This window comes from Erythrolamprus reginae, chromosome 1 (genome assembly GCF_031021105.1).
Source record: "Erythrolamprus reginae isolate rEryReg1 chromosome 1, rEryReg1.hap1, whole genome shotgun sequence".
NCBI lineage: Eukaryota > Metazoa > Chordata > Lepidosauria > Squamata > Dipsadidae > Erythrolamprus > Erythrolamprus reginae.
The window spans coordinates 399431725-399450959 of NC_091950.1; the positions used below are offsets into that span (position 1 = coordinate 399431725).

At 47.2% G+C, this 19235-nt stretch overlaps 1 protein-coding gene across 1 annotated transcript in view; it reads left to right on the forward strand.

The window, feature by feature from the left end:
* The window catches only part of TMEM132E (transmembrane protein 132E), a 454008-nt gene that overhangs the window by 420357 nt on the left and 14416 nt on the right, over positions 1-19235 (forward strand). The window contains exon 9 of the mRNA XM_070730351.1: positions 8696-8901. Coding sequence (XP_070586452.1) covers positions 8696-8901 — 206 coding nt within the window. The remainder of the gene's footprint in view (positions 1-8695; positions 8902-19235) is intronic.

The following is a 19235-nucleotide window of genomic DNA, read 5'->3' on the forward strand; positions in this document are numbered from 1 at the left end:
AATAAATAATAATAATAATAACTGTGAGAATGTACAGAATTGCCCTGTGTCAGCTGCAGCGGGCATGCATGCTCTGACCCGCTAATTTTCGCCCTTGGGAAAGACTGATCCTCGTTCTTTCCAGGGTGGCCCTGTGGGCCAGTGTGAAAAACAGCCCAACGGGAAACCGGAAGTTTGGAAAAACAGACTTCCTGTTTGCCTGCTGTGCTTCCGGTTTGCCCATTGTCAGGGAAGTCCTGCAGTGCAAAAAGCAGCATGTTTCCTGAGATTATGTGCCCCCCCCCTGACATTGCTTGGCCCCGCCCCCCTGGGGGCCCCACCCCACTATTTGAAGAGCACTGTTTTTGGGTGTACCCTTGGTTGTTTAACATCAGGTGGGATCCATTTCACTGCCATCTTGGGAATGGGCACAAAATGTAAGTCAGTGTGTTTGATTTCTATCCCATCCCCTTTTTTTCAGGAGCTTGAGGTGCCCTATATAGCAAGATGTCTATTAGCTACTCGTAAACTGAAAGTAATATTATTTTAAGTGTTCAAAATTACCACAGAAGAAAAGCTCTTGTCAAAGAAATGCATTACCATTCGATGGTTTCGTTGGTCCAGGGGAAGAAGCAGAGAAAGAAAGAGCTTAAAAGGAATGATCTGTGTCTCCCATCTATTACTGGTTTAATAGCATTTGAACATAAAAGAGGGAGACTGACTCTTAAAAGTTTTCTTCGCGCCTAATAATTCATGTCCACTTAGAAACAATGTTGGAACTTCCTGCAATTTCCAAAGTTGTAAAGTCTACTGCTCTTTGTGTGGGCCAGAATGGGCTAATTCAGTCTTCAGACTTATTTATTTATTTATTCATTTGTCCAATACACAAATACATAGGAAGAAAATAGACATGTGGTAATATATACAAGGGTAAAAGTGAACTTAGAGGAGAGGATATATGAAAGGAAGAGAATATATATGATAGGTGAAAGAGAGGAAAGACAATTGGACAGGGGACGAAAGGCACACCAGTGCACTTATGTACGGCCCTTACTGGCCTGTTAGGAACCTGGAGAGGTCAATCGTGGAGAGTCTAAGGGAGAAATGTTGGGGGTTAGAGGTTGACACAATTGAGTCCGGTAATGAGTTCCACGCTTTGATAACTCAATTGTTAAAATAATATTTTTTACAGTCAAGTTTGGAGCGGTTCGTATTAAGTTTGAATCTGTTGCGTGCTCTTGTGTTATTGCGGTTGAAGCTGAAGTAGTCATTGACCGGTAAGATGTTGCAGCATATGATCTTGTGGGCAATACTCAAATCGTGTTTTAGGCGCCGTAGTTCTAGGCTTTCTAGGCCCAGGATTGTTAGTCTATTTTCGTAGGGTATTCTGTTTCGAGTGGAGGAGTGAAGGGCTCTTCTGGTGAAATATCTTTGGACATTTTCAAGGGTGTTGATGTCTGAGATGTGGTATGGGTTCCAGACAAATGAGCAGTAGTCTAGGATAGGTCTGGCAAAAGTTTTGTAGGCTCTTGTGAGTAGTGTGAGATTGCCTGAGCAGAAGCTGCGTAGGATCAGGTTAACAATTCTAGAAGCTTGTTTGGCGATATTGTTGCAGTGGGCTTTGGCACTTAGGTCATTCGATATTAGTATTCCAAGGTCTTTTACTGAGTGTGGGTTGGCAGTTAGATATTGTTTATTCAGTTCGTATGTGCGGTTTGGATTCTTGGCAACTTTAAGACTTATGCTGGCTGGAGAATTCTGGGAGTTGAAGTCCATTAGTCTTAAAGTTGCCAAGTTTTGGAACACTTGGGCTAATTGGTACATGGAATATTGTGATGTACGTACCTAACCTTCAGTTTACCATCTTTGACCTTACACAGACGTGAGATACCACGGATGCTGTTGCCCCCAAAAGTAGCCCTATTAGAAGATGCTAGAGTAATCCAGTCCCCAAATCAACCCAGTTACATTCGCAAGATCTATTGGATTCTAAGGAGCCTTGGAGCCTTCCCTTCCCTTGTATGGTGCCTGCTTAGCTTTGGCCACCACATGCAATTATAGGAATCATTACAAGTTCACAACACATCCAAAACTGTAAAGTGGACACTTTAGGGATCCACCAGCACCATGAAGAGAAAACATCTGGTCTCCTCTTTCAAGAGCCCAAGGACTTTTTTTTTGTGGGAGAACTGTTTCTGACAATTCTGTTCATGGCAACATCCATCTTTGGCATTTGAAAAGGATCCACTACCTTTTCAAATGCCAAACAATGTTGACTGTGGTGGCGCCTTCTCTGTGGTGGCGCCAGCTCTCTGGAACCCACTACCTCCGGAGATTTGTACCTCCCCAACCTTCTTGGCCTTTCGGAAAACCATTGAAACCTGGCTCTGCCATCAGGCCTGGGGCTATTGAGTAAATCACCACCTGACTTCAACCTGGAAGTAATGAATGCTTTTATTTCAGGAGTTTTAAATGGATTTTACAGTGTTTTTACTTGTTGTACACCGAGTTGGACGATTTATACATTTAATAAATTAAATTAAATTATCTAGAGACTACATTTATCCCATACACCAGTCCTTACTAGCTGCTATCTCTTTCTCTCTTTAAAAAAAAATATAATGTTTATTAGGCTGTTTTAAAAACTTTTTAAGTTTTTCTCTTTATTGATTTATTTTATTTATTTATTTTGTCCAATACACAATACATATTGAAGAGAATAGACATGAAGTATTATATATAAAGAGAAGATATAAAAATAGAGGAGAAGATATATGAAGGAAGAAAAGATATATGATATATGAGATAAGGAGAGACAATTGGACAGGGGACAAAAGGCAGGCTAGTGCACTTATGTATGACCCTTACTGACCTCTTAGGAACCTGGAGAGGTCAATCGTGGATAGTCTAAGGGAGAAATGTTGGGGGTTAGGGGTTGACACTACTGAGTCCGGTAATGAGTTCCACGCTTCGACAACTCGATTGCTAAAGTCATACTTTTTACAGTCAAGCTTGGAGCGATTAATATTAAGTTTGAATTTGTTGCATGCTCTTGTGTTGTTGCGGTTGAAGCTGAAGTAGTCATTGACAGGCAGGACATTGCAGCATATGATTTTGTGGGCAATACTTAGATCGTGTTTTAGGCGTCGTAGTTTACAATATTTTCACAACAGTATACATCTATACATGTAGTTCCATTATCCTTTATACCTATTTATACTGAAAATGTAAACATACATTTTCTGTTAAATACATTTATACAGATTTATTACTATTTTCTAACTCCTAAATCTTCTTTCCTTGGTATTTTCTTAGCTGTCTCTTTCTCATAGACAGCTTATCAACCTTTATGACTCAGTGGTGATCATGCAAAAGTTTGAGAATTTGTGATATTTTATTTGAAATAAAATAGTTAACTTGGTGGGTAGATTTAATCACAATGTTCTTTAACAGCCCTTTGGATTTTTAGGATGCTTCCTATCCTTGTTTGCTTTTTTTCTGAGCAAGCAGATTCCAAAGATTTTAAATGACTTGTCTCACTTCACTGTGAGTGTGAATACAGGTATCTCCAAATTAGGGTCTACCATTCTCACAGAAAACAGATTTTCCAAAATCAGCATTTCCAATTAGAAACATAGAAACATTTTATTTTATCTTAGGATGGATATACAGTATGTTTATCCCAGGCATGTTTAAATTCAGTTATTGTGGATTTACCAACCACATCTGCTGAAAGTTTGTTCTGGCATCTACTACTCTTTCAGTAAAATAATATTTTCTCATGTTACTTCTAATCTTTCCCCCAAATAACCTCAGATTGTGCCCCGTTGTTCTTGTGTTCACTTTCCTATTAAAAACACTTCCCTCCTGAACCTTATTTAACCCTTTAACATATTTAAATGTTTCTATCATGTCCCCCCTTTCTTTTCTATCCTCCAGACTATACAGATTGAGTTCATAAAGTCTTTCCTGATAAGTTTTATGCTTAAGACTTTCCACCATTTTTGTAGCCTGTCTTTGGACCCATTCTGTTCATAGCAGATGTCATGGTTCATGGTTGATCTCAACCTATTATTGATTTTTCATAATAGTAATTTAGGGTCTACCATTCTCACAGAAAACAGATTTTCCAAAGTCAGCATTTCCAATTAGAAACATAGCAACATTTTATCCTTTATACATATTTATACTATAAGGGCAGACTAGAACGACCACGAGGTCTTTTTCTGCCGTCAATCTTCTATGTTTATATTATATTGTATTATATTATATTATATTATATTATATTATATTATATTATATTATATTATATTATATTATATTATATTATATTATATTATATTATATTATATTATTTGGATTTGTATGCCGCCCCTCTCCGAAGACTTCTATGTTTGCTGGAAGTTTGTTCCAAGGATCTACTACTCTTTCAGTAAAATAATATTTTCTCACGTTGCTTCTGACTTTTCCCCCAATTAACCTCAGATTGTGTCCCCTTGTTCTTGTGTTCACTTTCCTATTAAAAACACTTCCCTCCTGAACCTTATTTAACCCTTTAAGTAGGATTGGCCTCCCATTAAAACAATCCGTTTTAACTGGGGGCACAAATCATGTATAGTCAGTCATTTCTTTAGGAGTAGTTGGGGTGCAGGTGATGGGACAAACTTGTGCCTCTTGGGCTTGGTTCATTATTGTTTGCCCCAGGACTTTCCTCCTACAACATTCACATTCAAAATGTTCACTTGATAGGACATAAATAAATCATCAGAGTTCAGGGAGCAGACTGTGCAGAGTACACAGCTTTTGGGCTGCTTCTTTGCCACAGTCAAGGCTATGCGGCGTGCGGATAATAAAAATGGTCTCTTAACGGAGGCACTTTAGAGTTCAAATGCATGTGAAATTATGCAGTATCCATAACTGCCTGCCCCTCTAGTGAAGGGCATTGTTTACTTAGCCAATATGCATATCGATCAGTTATAATGGAAATGTTTTTTTCCAAACCATTTCTTTTTCTGGTTCTGTTTTTAATTTGGTCATTAGTGTGGTTCAAGAAAGGCCTCGGTAAATCTTGCTATTATTTCTTAAGTATCCATCTTCTCTTCTCCCCCTCCTCTTCCCTCTTTCTTACAGATGTGCCTCAAATGCTTTAAAACATTGTTTCCCAACCTTGGCAAATTGAAGATATTTGGACTTCAACTCCCAGAATTCCCCAGCCAGCGAATGCTGGTTGGGGAATTCTGGGAGTTGAAGTCCAGATATCTTCAAGTTGCCAAGGTTGGGGAATGTTCTGTCGGGATCTCTGGTACACTCCTCCCAAAAATTCACAGGTAAAAATTTCAGACACACACACGTTTGAAAATTCAAAACAATGTTCTTTATAATGAAAATTCACTTAAACTAAGCCCTGTTTTGGTATAGCGAAGAGCACTGGTCTCCAAACAAACTGGTAATTTGTACAAGTCCCTTATCAGTTCTGTGATACTTAGCTTGCAGCTGTGAGGAAATTCACAGTCCTTCTTTCACAAAGTGAAACACACTTTGCTCTGGTTTAGTTTCAAAGCGGGGAAAAATCAGCACCCAAAAATCAAAGTCAGTAAAGCAGTCACGAAACACAACGATCAGATAATCCTCCACAATAGGCAAACCCACAGGCTGCTCTTTATAGCAGCCTCACTAATTACCACAGCCCCACCCAACCATAGGTGGCCTCATTTTCTTTGATAATAATCTCTCAGTTGTTGTTGCCTATGCATTGCTCTCCGCATGCGTGGCTGTATCATTAACTCTTGTTCTGAATCCAAGGAGGAGCTAGATAATTGATCTCCTTCTGAGCTGTCTGCCACACTCTCCTCCTCCCTGTCACTCATGTCTTCTTGGTCAGAGGAGCCTTCATCAGCAGATTCCACCAGTGGGCAAAACAGGCCTGCAATATATGGCCAGAGCTAACCACAACAGGAAACAATGCTTTAAAACAATCAGTAGGCATGTAAGAGGGCAGTTTAGAAACTGCCCCTTGTTTGATGGCATTTTTTAAAAAAATTACCTCAAGGTCTACAAAATCCATAAAAATATAGAATGTCTTCTTCTTCCTCCTCATTTTTATATATGTAGAAAATATACATATAGAGTCCACTGCAACTGCATTGCCAAAAAAGCATTAAACCTAATCTTACGTAGCTTCTTCTCTAGAAACACTGATTTATTAACCAGAGCATACAAAACATTTGTCAGACCTATTCTAGAATACAGTAATACCTCATGATACGAACTTAATTGGTGCAAGGAGGTGGTTCGTAAGACGAAAGGTTCGTAAGACGAAACATTGTTTCCCATAGGAAACAATGTAAACTCAATTAATCCGTGCAACCAAAAAACCCCACACAAAAAAACGGCTTTCGGTGACTGCTGGGAAGCCGCGTGGCTGTTTTAAAAGGTGACAGCTGGCCTGGGGGGCTTCCCAGCACCCCCCCGAACCCGGGTTTGGGGTTCGGGGGGTGCTGGGAAGCCCCCCAGGCCGGCTGCGACCTTTTAAAAGAGCCGCGCCGCTTCCCATCTGTCTCCTGAAGCCGAACGGCAAAGCCGAACTTCCACGTTCGGCTTCAGGAGACAGCTGGGAAGCGGCGCGGCTCTTTTAAAAGGTCGCAGCCGGCCTGGGGGGCTTCCCAGCAACCTCCCGAACCGAACCCGGGGTTCAGAAAAATTTTGCCTCTTCTTACGAACTTTGTTCGAGTTACGAACCGGCGTTCGGGAGGCTTCTGGGAAGCCCCGCCGCCCGGCTGTCACCTTTTAAAACAGCCGCGCGGCTTCCCAGCAGTCTCCGAACGCCGGTTCGTAACTCGAAAAAAGTTCGTAAGAAGAGGCAAAATTTTTCTGAACCCCGGGTTCGTATCACGAGTTGTTCGTAAGACGAGGGGTTCGTATCTTGAGGTACCACTGTATAGCTCGCCTGTGTGGAATCCACACTGCATATCAGACATTAATACAATCAAAGGAGTCCAGAAATACTTCACAAGAAGAGTCCTTCACTCCTCATGTAACAAATTACCCTACTCCTCCAGACTTCAAATACTAAATCTAGAAAATGTACAACTACGTTGTCTCTGAACTGATTTAACTGTTGTTCATAAAATCATACATCATAATGTACTCCTTGTCAGTGACTACTTCACCTTTAACAACAACAACACAAGAGCACCTAATAGATACACACTTGACTGCAGAAAATACGATTTCAGCAATAGAGTGGTCACCGCCTGGAGCTCATTACCTAACTCTGTTGTTGCTTCCCACAACCCCAAAATCTTCAACCTTACATTATCTACAATTGACCTCTCCCTTTTTCTTTTTTTTTCAAAAACTTTATTAATTTTTAATAAAAAGACATACAGACTTACAAACATTTAAACACATAGTAGGGGTTACAATTGCCCCTCTTTTCTAGAAGTCAATTTTTAATACAGAAAAAAGGATAAAATCTTAAATCTTTAAGTCAAAATAATATTCTAATTGAAAAAAAGAATTTTGTTTACACATTCTAATACACTTAGAGTTAAACTGATGAAAAAAGAGAAAGAACCAACAAACAATAGCAACAACTAAAAATATCAGTAACTTTGGATTATATTCATACAGTTTTCATAACTTTATATTGAACTTTATTCTTATCTATCCATGTATAAACTTTGTTCCAAATAGAATAAAAGTCAGGTTCTTCTTGATCATTCAGCCTTCTTGTCATCATATCCATCTCTGCACAGTCCAAACTTTTTTTAACTACATCCTCTTTTGGGGGGATATCTTCCCCTTTCCAATTTTGTGACCTCTCCCTTTTTCTAAGAGGTCTATAAGGGGCGTGCATAAGTGCACTTATGTGCCTAATGTCCCTGTCCTACTGTCTTATTATCCTTTCTATTACTACCGTGTTTCCCCGAAAGTAAGACAGTGTCTTACTTTCTTTTTACCCCCAAAAGCCCCACTACGTCTTACTTTCGGGGTATGTCTTACATTGGAAAATAATTGAAAGGGTCGCGTTCCCGAAGGCATCTCCCCAGAGTCCAGAAGGGCAGCCGCGGGACAGGAGCCTCGTGAGCCCTTTTCCAAGTTCAACCTCAGGGCTCCAAGCGGCGTGCACACGTGGAGCCGCAGACACGTGTCGGGGAAGCGTGTGTCTGGAGGGGAGGAGCCGCTCTGTGCAGTTGGGCAGCCCCACCTGCCTGCCGGAAAGGAGGCGGGCAAAGGAGGGCGCAGCTCCGGCCGCTCGCCTCTGAGCCGGTCGGCCTCGCTGGCCGCTTGCAGTTGAGCCTCGGCAGGACTCGGTTGCTGGGACGAGCGCCTTCGCTGCAAGCCGCCGCCCGCTCGGCTCGCTTCGGACCAGCGCCGTCCTTCGCTTTGCCAAGCCGGGGAAGAGGCGGTGGCGCTGCGGCGAGGCGAAGGCGAGGGGCGCGCGGGGAGCTTGGAAGCGACGTCATCGTGCTCCCCCCCCCGGCAATACCCCCGTGTTTCCCCGAAAGTAAGACATATGTCTTACTTTCGGGGTACGGCTTATATTAGCCGACCCCCCTGAAACCCCCGATACGTCTTACAATCGGGGGTGTCTTACTATCAGGGAAACAGGGTACGTTCTACTTATGTTATGTTATGTTAATAAGTACTATAATACTATACGTGTTTGATAAATAAATAAATAAATAAATGTCTTCTTCCCGTTTTTCTATAGGTGTCCAGTAGCTGTGACTATGTCTTTGTGAGTGGCAAGGAGTCTAGAGGGTCCATGAATGCAGGTGTTTTCTTCAGCTATGAGCATCTTAGTGCCCTCTTGGAGATGACTGTCTGGGTCCCCAAACTCCCTCTTCATATTGAGCTGTCTGACCCACGTCTCAGCCAAGTGAAAGGATGGCGAGTTCCCATCTTACCTGATCGGAGGTAGGCTAGTTTTGGGCTCTGTGCTTTTAACAAGGATTTCAGAGAAGCTGGAACAACTTCAGTGGAGGAGGATTAGTGGAATAGAAATTTAGCTGAGATACGAGGGTCGCCCGGAAAGTAATGCACCACATTTTTTTCTCTCAGCCTACAATATTGGTACGAATGCGAAACTTTAGATATACAGTGGTACCTCTACTTAAGAACTTAATTCTTTCCATGACCAGGTTCTTAAGTAGAAACGTTCTTAAGTAGAAGCAATCTTTCCCATAGGAATCGGTGTAAAAGCAAATACAGTGATCCCCCGATCATTGCGAGGGTTCCGTTCCAGGACCCCTAGCAATGATCGGGTTTTCGCGAAGTAGCGCTGCGGGAGTAAAAACACCATCTGCGCATGCGCAGATGGTGTTTTTACTTCCGCAGCGCTAGCGAGGAGCCGAAGATTGGGGTTCCTGGGAAGGGGACTCAGCTTGTCCGCCGCCCGCCCATGCCGTTCATTCTCGCCGCTTCCCAGCTGAGTCCTGAAGCGAATTCGCTTCAGGACTCAGCTGGGAAGCGGCGAGAATGAACGGCGTGGGCGGGTGATGCGCGAGCAGGCGGCGGACAAGCCGTTCGCTCGCACTCGCTCGCGCCGCTTCCCAGCTGAGTCCTGAAGCGAATTCGCTTCAGGACTCAGCTGGGAAGCGGCGAGAATGAACGGCGTGGGCGGGCGATGCGCGAGCGGGCAGCGGACAAGCCGTTCGCTCACGCGCGCTCGCGCCGCTTCGCAGCTGAGTCCTGAAGCGAATTCGCTTCAGGACTCAGCTGGGAAGTGGCGAGAATGAACGGCGTGGGCGGGCGATGCGCGAGCGGGCGGCGGACAAGCCGTTCGCTCGCGCCGCTTCGCAGCTGAGTCCTGAAGCGAATTCGCTTCAGGACTCAGCTGGGAAGCGGCGAGAATGAACGGCGTGGGCGGGCGAAGGGCGGGCGGGCGGCAGCGAGGAGTTTGCGTGGGCGGTGGGGAAACTCCTCACTGATGCCCGCCGCTCGCCCTCCCGCCAGCAAGAGGGGGAAGACCTAGGGAAGCCGCCCAGCAGCTGATCTGCCCGGCGCCATCTACGCATGCGTGCCCATAGAAAAAAGGGCGCGCATGCGCAGATGGTGTTTTTACTTCCGGGTTGCAAAATCGCCATATAGCCATTTCGCAATGATCGGGGTCGCAATACCCGGGGGATCACTGTAATGCGTGCAAACCCATTAGGAAAGAAATAAAAACTCGGAATTTAGGTGGGAGGAGGAGGAGGAAGAAGTGGAGGAGGACAGTCGCTGCTGAAGGAAGAAGGGGAGGTGAGGGGAATAAAAAAAATCCAAAAATTTAAGGCTTAAAAAAAAAAGGAGGACTCTGAGGCGGTGAGGAGGAGCACGTGCCTCCCATACACCTGGCGTGAGGCTGCCTCCCATACACTGCCTCCCATACACTGGCTGCTGCTGCTGCTACCTGCTGCCTCTTCCTTCCCATGCTGAAGGGCTCCCTTCTCCTCTTGCTCACTCGCTTTGTAGCCAGCACTTTTCCTTTGCTGTGGTGACTCCTTGGTTGCCCAGAGCGAATGGAGCGTTTCTTTTCTCTGGGCACTAGCGCAGGTTTATTCCTTGTCCAAGTGCCCAGAGAAAGGAAAATGCTTCGTTCGCTCTGAACTGCCATAGCCTCCTTAAGCACCACCAAAAGGCTCCTCTAGTAGTCCAGAAAAGCCCGAGATGGCCAGGATTAAAGGGGGAATGGCAGGAAACTGGCCGGGCCTTCATGCTGCTCTCAAATTTCCTGGGAATTTTTTCCGGGCTCGGATTCTTAAGTAGAAAATGGTTCTTAATAAGAGGCAAAAAAGTCTTGAACACTCGGTTCTTATCGAGAAAAGTTCTTAAGTAGAGGTGTTCTTAAGTAGAGGTACCACTGTACATTATTTGAATTGTCAGGATTTTGCATTTCTTCGGACAGATAGTATAGCTACAGCAGTGTTTCGAAATGGCGTCTGTAAGTGATGTACGTTACAAGCAGTGTGTTCTCACTGCGGAAAAATAAACTGTTGGGAACATTCACAAACATCTGTGTACAGTTTATGGAGAATCTGCAGTCGACAGAAGTACGATTAGTCGCTGGGCACAGAGGGTGGGGCCATTGGAAGGCAGTTCGGCAGAGCTCCAAGGCTTCGTCACCAGAACAAGGAGTGGTACCAACAGGGCATACACACCCTTGTGTCTCGCTGGAGGAAGGCCATAGAACAGGACCGAGATTACGTGGAAAAATACGGAGTGTAGAAGAAACATCATTCTTTCTTGTGTGTAAGTTTCATTGTGTTCAATAAATAATTGTTGAAGAAAAAAAATGTGGTGCATTACTTTCTGTGCGACCCTCGTAGATGGAAGCATCTGGGGAGGTTTAGTTTTGGAAGGAGAAGATCGAGTGAGGATATGACAGTTATTATGTGAGATGATGCCTGTGGAGGTGAGCTGGTTTATTCAACAAAGGGGAAATTATTATCTCTCTGGGTAATTAGTTCCACACCACAATTACTCTTCCGTGTAGATTTCTTCCTAACACTCAGTTGGAATCTGTCACCTTAATATGAATGTTTCTATGTCTGCCCTCTGGGATGGGAGAGAATAACTGTGAGAGATGGTGTCCACGAAGGGGGAGGGGGTGTGAAGGAATGCGGTGAGGCAGCAGCAAAGAAGAAGCACATTCCCGAAAGAGAAGTGGGGAGATAAGAGGCCGTATTGTCCACAGATGAACAGGAGACGAAGAAAGAGAATATAGATAAGTACTGTACTTCCTAGAATCTCCTGGATATATAGTGGTATCTCCACTTATGAACTTAATTTGTTCCGTGACCAGGTTCTTAAGTAGAACCTTTGTAACAAGAAACAATTTTTCCCCTAGGGATCAATGTAAAAGCATATAATGTGTGCGATTGGGGAAACCACAGGGAGGATGGAGGCCCCGTTTCCTCCCAGGAGATTCCTAGAGAGGCCCCACAGAGGCTTCTCCCTGCCTTTTCCGGACGTGTTTCCTCCCAGGAGATTCCTAGAGAGGCCCCACATAGGCTTCTCCCCACTTTTTCTGGCCCTATTTCCTCCCAGGAGATTCCTAGAGACGCCCCACAGAGGCTTCTCCCCGCCTTTTCCGGACGTGTTTCCTCCCAGGAGATTCCTAGAGAGGCCCCACAGAGACTTCTCCCCACTTTTTCCAGCCCTGTTTCCTCCCAAGAGATTCCTAGAGATGCCCCACGGAGGCTTCTCCCTGCCTTTTCTGGCCCCGTTTCCTCCCAGGAGATTCCTAGAGAGGCCCCACAGAGGCTTCTCCCCGCCTTTTCCAGCCTTGTTTCCTCCCAGGAGATTCCTAGAGAGACCCCACAGAGGCTTCTTCCCGCCTTTTCTGGCCCTGTTTCTTCCCAGGAGATTCCTAGAGAGGCCTCACAGAGGCTTCTCCCCACTTTTTCCAGCCCTGTTTCCTCCCAGGAGATTCCTAGAGAGGCCCCATGGAGGCTTCTCCCCACCTTTTCCGACCTTGTTTCCTCCCAGGAGATTCCTAGAGAGGCCCCACATAGGCTTCTCCCCAGTTGTTCTGGCCCTATTTCCTACCAGGAGATTCCTAGAGAGGCCCCACAGAGGCTTCTCCCCGCCTTTTCCGGACGTGTTTCCTCCCAGGAGATTCCTAGAGAGGCCCCACGGAGGCGTCTCCCTCCCTTTTCCGGTTACAGTTTCGGAGGCTCGGGTTTGTAAGTGGAAAATGGTTCTTGAGCAAAGGCAAAAAAATCTTGAACACTTGGTTCTTATCTACAAAAGTTCGTACAGTTCTGGAGGACAGAAGGGAAAGGGGGGACATGATTGAAACATTTAAATATGTCAAAGGGTTAAATAATGTTCAGGAGGGAAGTGTTTTTAATAGGAAAGCGAACAGAAGAACAAGGGGACACAATCTGAAGTTAGTTGGGGGAAAGATCAAAAGCAACATGAGAAAATATTATTTTACTGAAAGAGTAGTAGATCCTTGGAACAAAGTTCCAGCAGACGTGGTAGATAAATCCACAGTAACTGAATTTAAACATGCCTTGGATAAACATATATCCATCCTAAGATAAAATACAAAAAATAGTATAAGGGCAGACTAGATGGATCATGAGGTCTTTTTCTGCCGTCAGTCTTCTATGTTTCTATGTAAGTAGAGGCGTTCTTAGGTAGAGGTGCCACTGTATTATATCTATTAGGCTGAGGGTGGTAAGCATTGAGTTTGGCAACATACCGTCTGTGGTGTGCAAGTAAAACTCTGGATGAACTGTCCCATGCCATTCCATGACTGCAGACCTGCAGATTAGTGTTGCTTGGGAAGAGAAACTGCCTGGTGGATTTATTTTGTAACACCTGTAGAACCACTCTGGATGGCTCTCAATTTCCCCATCTCTTCTTCTTCCCCTTCTGGGCATCTTCATCTACATATTCCCTCCCTTCATGTACTTGCCAGTGCTGTGACTTGTATAAGAATGTGTGTGTGAGATAGAGAATACACAGGCAGCGATCAACCAGCTTTGTAAACAAGATACTGTATCTTACAAACAAAATTAAGTGTAATTAGTAGCCATTCCTTCAGTTAGTGGCAAATTAATTTTGTTTGTCCTGAGGCTCCATATTTAGGAATCTGGCTCATGACAGGAATATGTACAAATAAGCACACTACTATACTGTGAATCAAATCCATCCATTTCTCTGGGATGGGGAAGGGCATATCAAACTCGCATCGTTACATCATCGTCATGTGACGTATTGCGACTTTCCTCCCACTTTACTTAACCGGGGATGGGTGGTGTTCTGGTTTCTGGTAGAAATTCAGCAAGTGCAAATAACTTTTATCAAACACATTACAGTGGTACCTTAAGATACGAACCCTTCGTCTTACGAACAACTTGTGATACGAACCCGGGGTTCAGCAAAATTTTGCCTCTTCTTACGAACTTTTTTCGTGTTACGAACGGCAAACCCGAACTTCCGGGTTTGGCATTCCGGAGGCTGCTGGGAAGCCCCGCAGCCCGGCTGTCACCTTTTTAAAAAGCCAGGGGGCCTCCCAGTTGCCTCCCGAACCCAAACCCGGAAGTTCGGGTTTGGCGTTGGGCTTCGGGAGGCTGCTGGGAAGCCACCCGGCTGTTTTAAAATGTGACAGCCGGGCTGCGGGGCTTCTCGGCGGCGGCGGCAGGTACGTAAGACGGAAAACGTTCAGGAGGCCGCTTTGGGTTTTTGGCTGGGAGGGAAGGCAGGAGGTCTGACGCTGGGGGAGGGAGTCAGGAAGGTCCTCCTGCTCCCCCCCTCAGCGAAAAACACAAAGACGGTCTGCCGCCGCATGACAGGCAGGGCGGAGCAGCGTGGAGCAAAGGGAGTCTGAAACCGCCAGCGGCTTCAGTTTCCCATTGCTCCGCGGGCAGCGGCAGACCGCCTTTGTATTTTTGACTGGGGGGGGAAGCAGGAGGCGCAGGATCGGGCCGGCGGCGGGCACGGGGAGAGGCAGCAGGTATGCATCCTGGGCGGGTGGGCGGGCCGCGGGCGATGAGGCGCGACCGAGCGAGCCGGCTCAGGCTCCGGCTAGGACGGGGCGGGCAGCGGCTGGGCGCGGCGGTGAGGGTGCGTCTGACTCGGGGCTGGCGGCGCCTGACGCAGCGGGGAACATCAGCGTGGGAGGCAGGAGAGGACTAGGCAACCGGAGCGGCGTCGCCGCCACTCCCGGCTTGGCTTCCCTGGCCGCCTTGGCTTCCCTGGCCGCTTCCCTGGCCGCCTGGCGCTGCGATCTTCCGATGTTTCCTGGCTTCCCTGGCCGCCTGGCGCTGCGATCGGAAGATCGCAGCGCCAGGCGGCCAGGGAAGTGGCCAGGGAAGCCAAGGGAAGATCGGAAGCTGGGAGCAGCGTGCCGCAGGCAACGCACGCTGTGATCACAGCATGCGTTGCCTGCGGTGCGCTGCTCCCGGCTTGGCTTCCCTGGCTGCTTCCCTGGCCGCCTGGCGCTGCGATCTTCCGATCTTCCCTTGGCTTCCCTGGCCGTTTCCCTGGCCGTTTCCCTGGCCGCTGCCCTGGCCGCTGCCCTGGCCGCTGCCCTGGCCGCTGCCCTGGCCGCTGCCCTGGCCGCTGCCCTGGCCGCTGCCCTGGCCGCTGCCCTGGCCGCCTGGCGCTGCGATCTTCCGATCGCAGCGCCAGGCGGCCAGGGAAGCGGCCAGGGAAGCCAAGGGAAGATCGCCAAGGAAAACGCCCAAACCACCCCCCCCCCGGAGGCGTTTTCCTGGAAGCAGTGCCATCCACCACCGAGCTTTTCGTAATCTTTCAATTTTCTTCACTCCCCCCCCAACATTCCCCCCCTTGCTTCGCTTGACTGGCTGGAGGACATGACATTCACCGCCTCCCGTGCCTCCTTGGGCTTTGCGATTGGACGCGCCTCCCGCCGCTCTGCCCAATCACAAAGCTGAAGGAGGCACGGGAGGCGGTGAATGTCATGTCCTCCGGCCAGTCAAGCGAAGCAAGGCGGGGAATGTTGTGGGGGGAGTGAAGAAAATTGACAGATTACGAAAAGCTCGGTGGTAGTGATTGCACTCCTTCCAGGAAAACACCTCCGCGGGGGCTGGGCTGGGCTGGGCGTTTTCCTGGAAGGAGTGCCATCCACCACCGAGCTTTTCGTAATCTTTCAATTTTCTTCACTCCCCCCCAACATTCCCCGCCTTGCTTCGCTTGACTGGCTGGAGGACATGACATTCACCGCCTCCCGTGCCTCCTTGGGCTTTGCGATTGGACGCGCCTCCCGCCGCTCTGCCCAATCACAAAGCTGAAGGAGGCACGGGAGGCGGTGAATGTCATGTCCTCCGGCCAGTCAAGCGAAGCAAGGCGGGGAATGTTGTGGGGGGAGTGAAGAAAATTGACAGATTATGAAAAGCTCGGTGGTAGTGATTGCACTCCTTCCAGGAAAACACCTCCGCGGGGGCTGGGCTGGGCGTTTTCCTGAAAGGAGTGCCATCCACCACCGAGCTTTTCGTAATCTTTCAATTTTCTTCACTCCCCCCCCAACATTTCCCGCCTTGCTTCGCTTGACTGGCTGGAGGACATGACATTCACCGCCTCCCGTGCCTCCTTGGGCTTTGCGATTGGACGCGCCTCCCGCCGCTCTGCCCAATCGCAAAGCTGAAGGAGGCACGGGAGGCGGTGAATGTCATGTCCTCCGGCCAGTCAAGCGAAGCAAGGGGGGGAATGTTGTGGGGGGAGTGAAGAAAATTGACAGATTACGAAAAGCTCGGTGGTGGTGATTGCACTCCTTCCAGGAAAACGCCTCCGCGGGGGCTGGGGTGGGCGTTTTCCTGGAAGGAGTGCCATCCACCACTGAGCTTTTCGTAATCTGTTTCAATTTTCTTCACTCCCCCCCAACATTCCCCGCCTTGCCTCGCCTGACTGGCTGGAGGACATGACATTCACCGCCTCCCGTGCCTCCTTCGGCTTTGCGATTGGGCAGAGCGACGGGAGGCGCGTCCATAGGCTTGGCCGGGTCGCTGCAGCACCCTCCCTTTGCCAACCCTTTGGCGGTCATCGGTGGGCTTAGGGTGCCTCGGCACCGACTTCGCTGCCCCTTCCCCGTCAGCCAACATGAGCCGTAAGGAAGGGACCATCGTGGCCGGGCAGGGAGCGCCGCCTTCTTTCTCTTTTTCCCTCCCATCCCCGCCCCCCGGGCGGGGAGGGGGGGATCCGAACAGGGGAGGGGTAACGATTTTGGGCAGCCGCCGACCGTGTGGAGCGATCTTCTGCCGGCGAAGGGCGGGGAAGCCAGCGGCTGTAGCAGCTGGTGCAAGAGGCTTCCCCGCCCTTCGTTCTGGCCAGCAAAAGATCGCTCCACTCGGTCAGCGGCTCCGGAGAGGCAGGAGCCGGGCACTGGCCTGCCTTTTTGTCCCCCCCGCCGCAGCCGCCCGCTGGCTGCGAGCGCTCTGCCAGGCGGCCAGGAGGCATTCAGGGTGACATGCATGGAGGAATGGGAAGCTGAAGCCACCGGCGTTTGAGCTTCTCATTCCTTCACGCCCTGAATGCCTCCTGGCTCAGGCGGGCGGCAGCAGACCGCCTTTGGGTTTTCGGCTCGGGGAGGAGGGAGTTAGGAAGGTGACGTGGAGGAATGGGGAGCTGAAACCGCCCGGTTTCAGCTCCCCATTCCTCCACGTCACTTCGCTCCTGTCCTGGCTAAATCGTAGGGCAGCAAACATGCTTTGGGGTTTTGGCTGGGGGGGAGAAGTAGGACCTTCCTAACTCCCTCCCCCCCAGCCAAAAACACAAAGCCAGGCAGCCCCCAGCCCCCATGTCCGGCAGAAGCTGCTGCCCGATTGCTCTTAGCCAGCGGGATGCAAAGTGCTGGGGTGGGGGGTGTCCTGACAGCCCCCCCACCCCAATGCTTCACTTCCCGCCGGGTTCGGGGGAGTGCTGGCACCTTTTAAAACACCCGCGCCGCTTCGCAGCTGTCTCCTGAAGCCGAACGCTAAAGCCAAACTTCCGCGTTCTGCTTCAGGAGACAGCTGCGAAGCGGCGCGGGTGTTTTAAAAGGTCGCAGCCGGCCTGGGGGGCTTGCCAGCACCCCCGGAACCCGGGTTGGGGGGGTGCTGGGAAGCCCCCCAGGCCGGCTGTCACCTTTTAAAACAGCCGGAAAGCCGTTTTTTTGCGGGGGGGGGGGTTTGGTTGCACGGATTAATTGACTTTACATTGTTTCCTATGGGAAACAATGTTTCGTCTTACGAACCTTTCGTCTTACGAACCTCCCCCCGGCACCAATTAAGTTCGTATCTTAAGGTACCACTGTATTTCATAAACGAAAAAACTCCATTTTATTCTCTTCTCTTTTGGTTATACATGCATTTCATACTGGCTTATCTCTCCTGGCTCTGTAATCTCTCTTAATTGCATTCCTTACATTCCTTCTCCTGCTCTGCTAGACAAGATTTATTTTGTTAAAGCATGCTCACTAAAAAACAGCATACAGACAGTTAATCACACAGAATACTTTGCTTACTTGGAGAGCAGCATAAAAAATCAACGTCTTTTTGTTCCCCAACGTTGAAACTCCACCCTTCTTCTTTACTAGTCCCATGACATGCCAATTACCTCACCCAATTATTTAACCCATTCATCTCCTTAATATCTTCTTCCAGACCTTTGCTCTCTACGTTTCTGAATTCTTCTGAATTTAGGATTAACCCAGCGTGCCTCTAATTCTCCCTCACTAGATCCTGAACTCATAGCCCCATCCTGTGGCTGGCCTCCCACCTGTTCTACTACCTGTAAAAACCCCCCCACACACTACTTCATAAACACTATCTGAATCTGAGTCCTCAATATCTTCACCATCCTCCAACTGATCAAGAGTATGTACAACAGGTGGTAGCCATGAGGGCCATGAGTTTAACACCCCTGGGATAGGGGTATAATTCTCAGGATTGGTTTTAGCTCCAGTTGACAGTGTCAGCTTGACAAACAGGAAGCTAGGCATTCGGTGTCATCTTTTGTTTATCTTCCTTTTCTTGTCTATCTGCAATTCTTATTGGGGGGAGAGGCATAGTTGTCTTAAATTCATGGTTGTCTTTCTTGGAGGTCAATAAACTGATATCTGACCATCTGAGAGAAAAAAAAAGAAAGAAAGAAAGAAAGAAAGAAAGAAAGAAAGAAAGAAAGAAAGAAAGATCAGAAAAAAAGGAAAAAACCCACCAACTTACAGGTCATAAATAAAATTTTGGAACTGGCAGAAATGAACAGGTTAACGATGAGAATAAAAGAAAAGGAGGATACGGATTATTTTAAAATATGGGACAAACTGTATAACTGGTTAAATAAAAATAGGATGAATCAAACCAAACACATTGCATAGAGATGATTTATGGAAAATACGTAGTGATAGGAAGATTTAACAGAGAATAAAAGAGCAGACAGGCAGAAAAGATTAGAACTAAGGATGACCTAATTTATAAAGGTGAACTATGCTAATTATAGTATAAATTACTTAAAATTAAGAACCTCTATTAACATTATAAAATCACAATACACCAAACACGTGAGACTGTAAATATAAATATGATACGATATGTATGACTTCATAAAATATAGTAAGACGTTAGTAAGAATAAGATAGTGAAGAAAGAATAAGGATATCTCTCTTGTTTTTAACTGTGTTTATGTTTTTCTTTTTTTTTCATTTTCCTTTTGATAATATATATATATTTGTAATGACACCGTAATGATACTGTACACATTTGTGTTTTCTTTTAAATAATAAACATTATTAAAAAGAAAGAAAGAAAAGGAAAATACTTTGC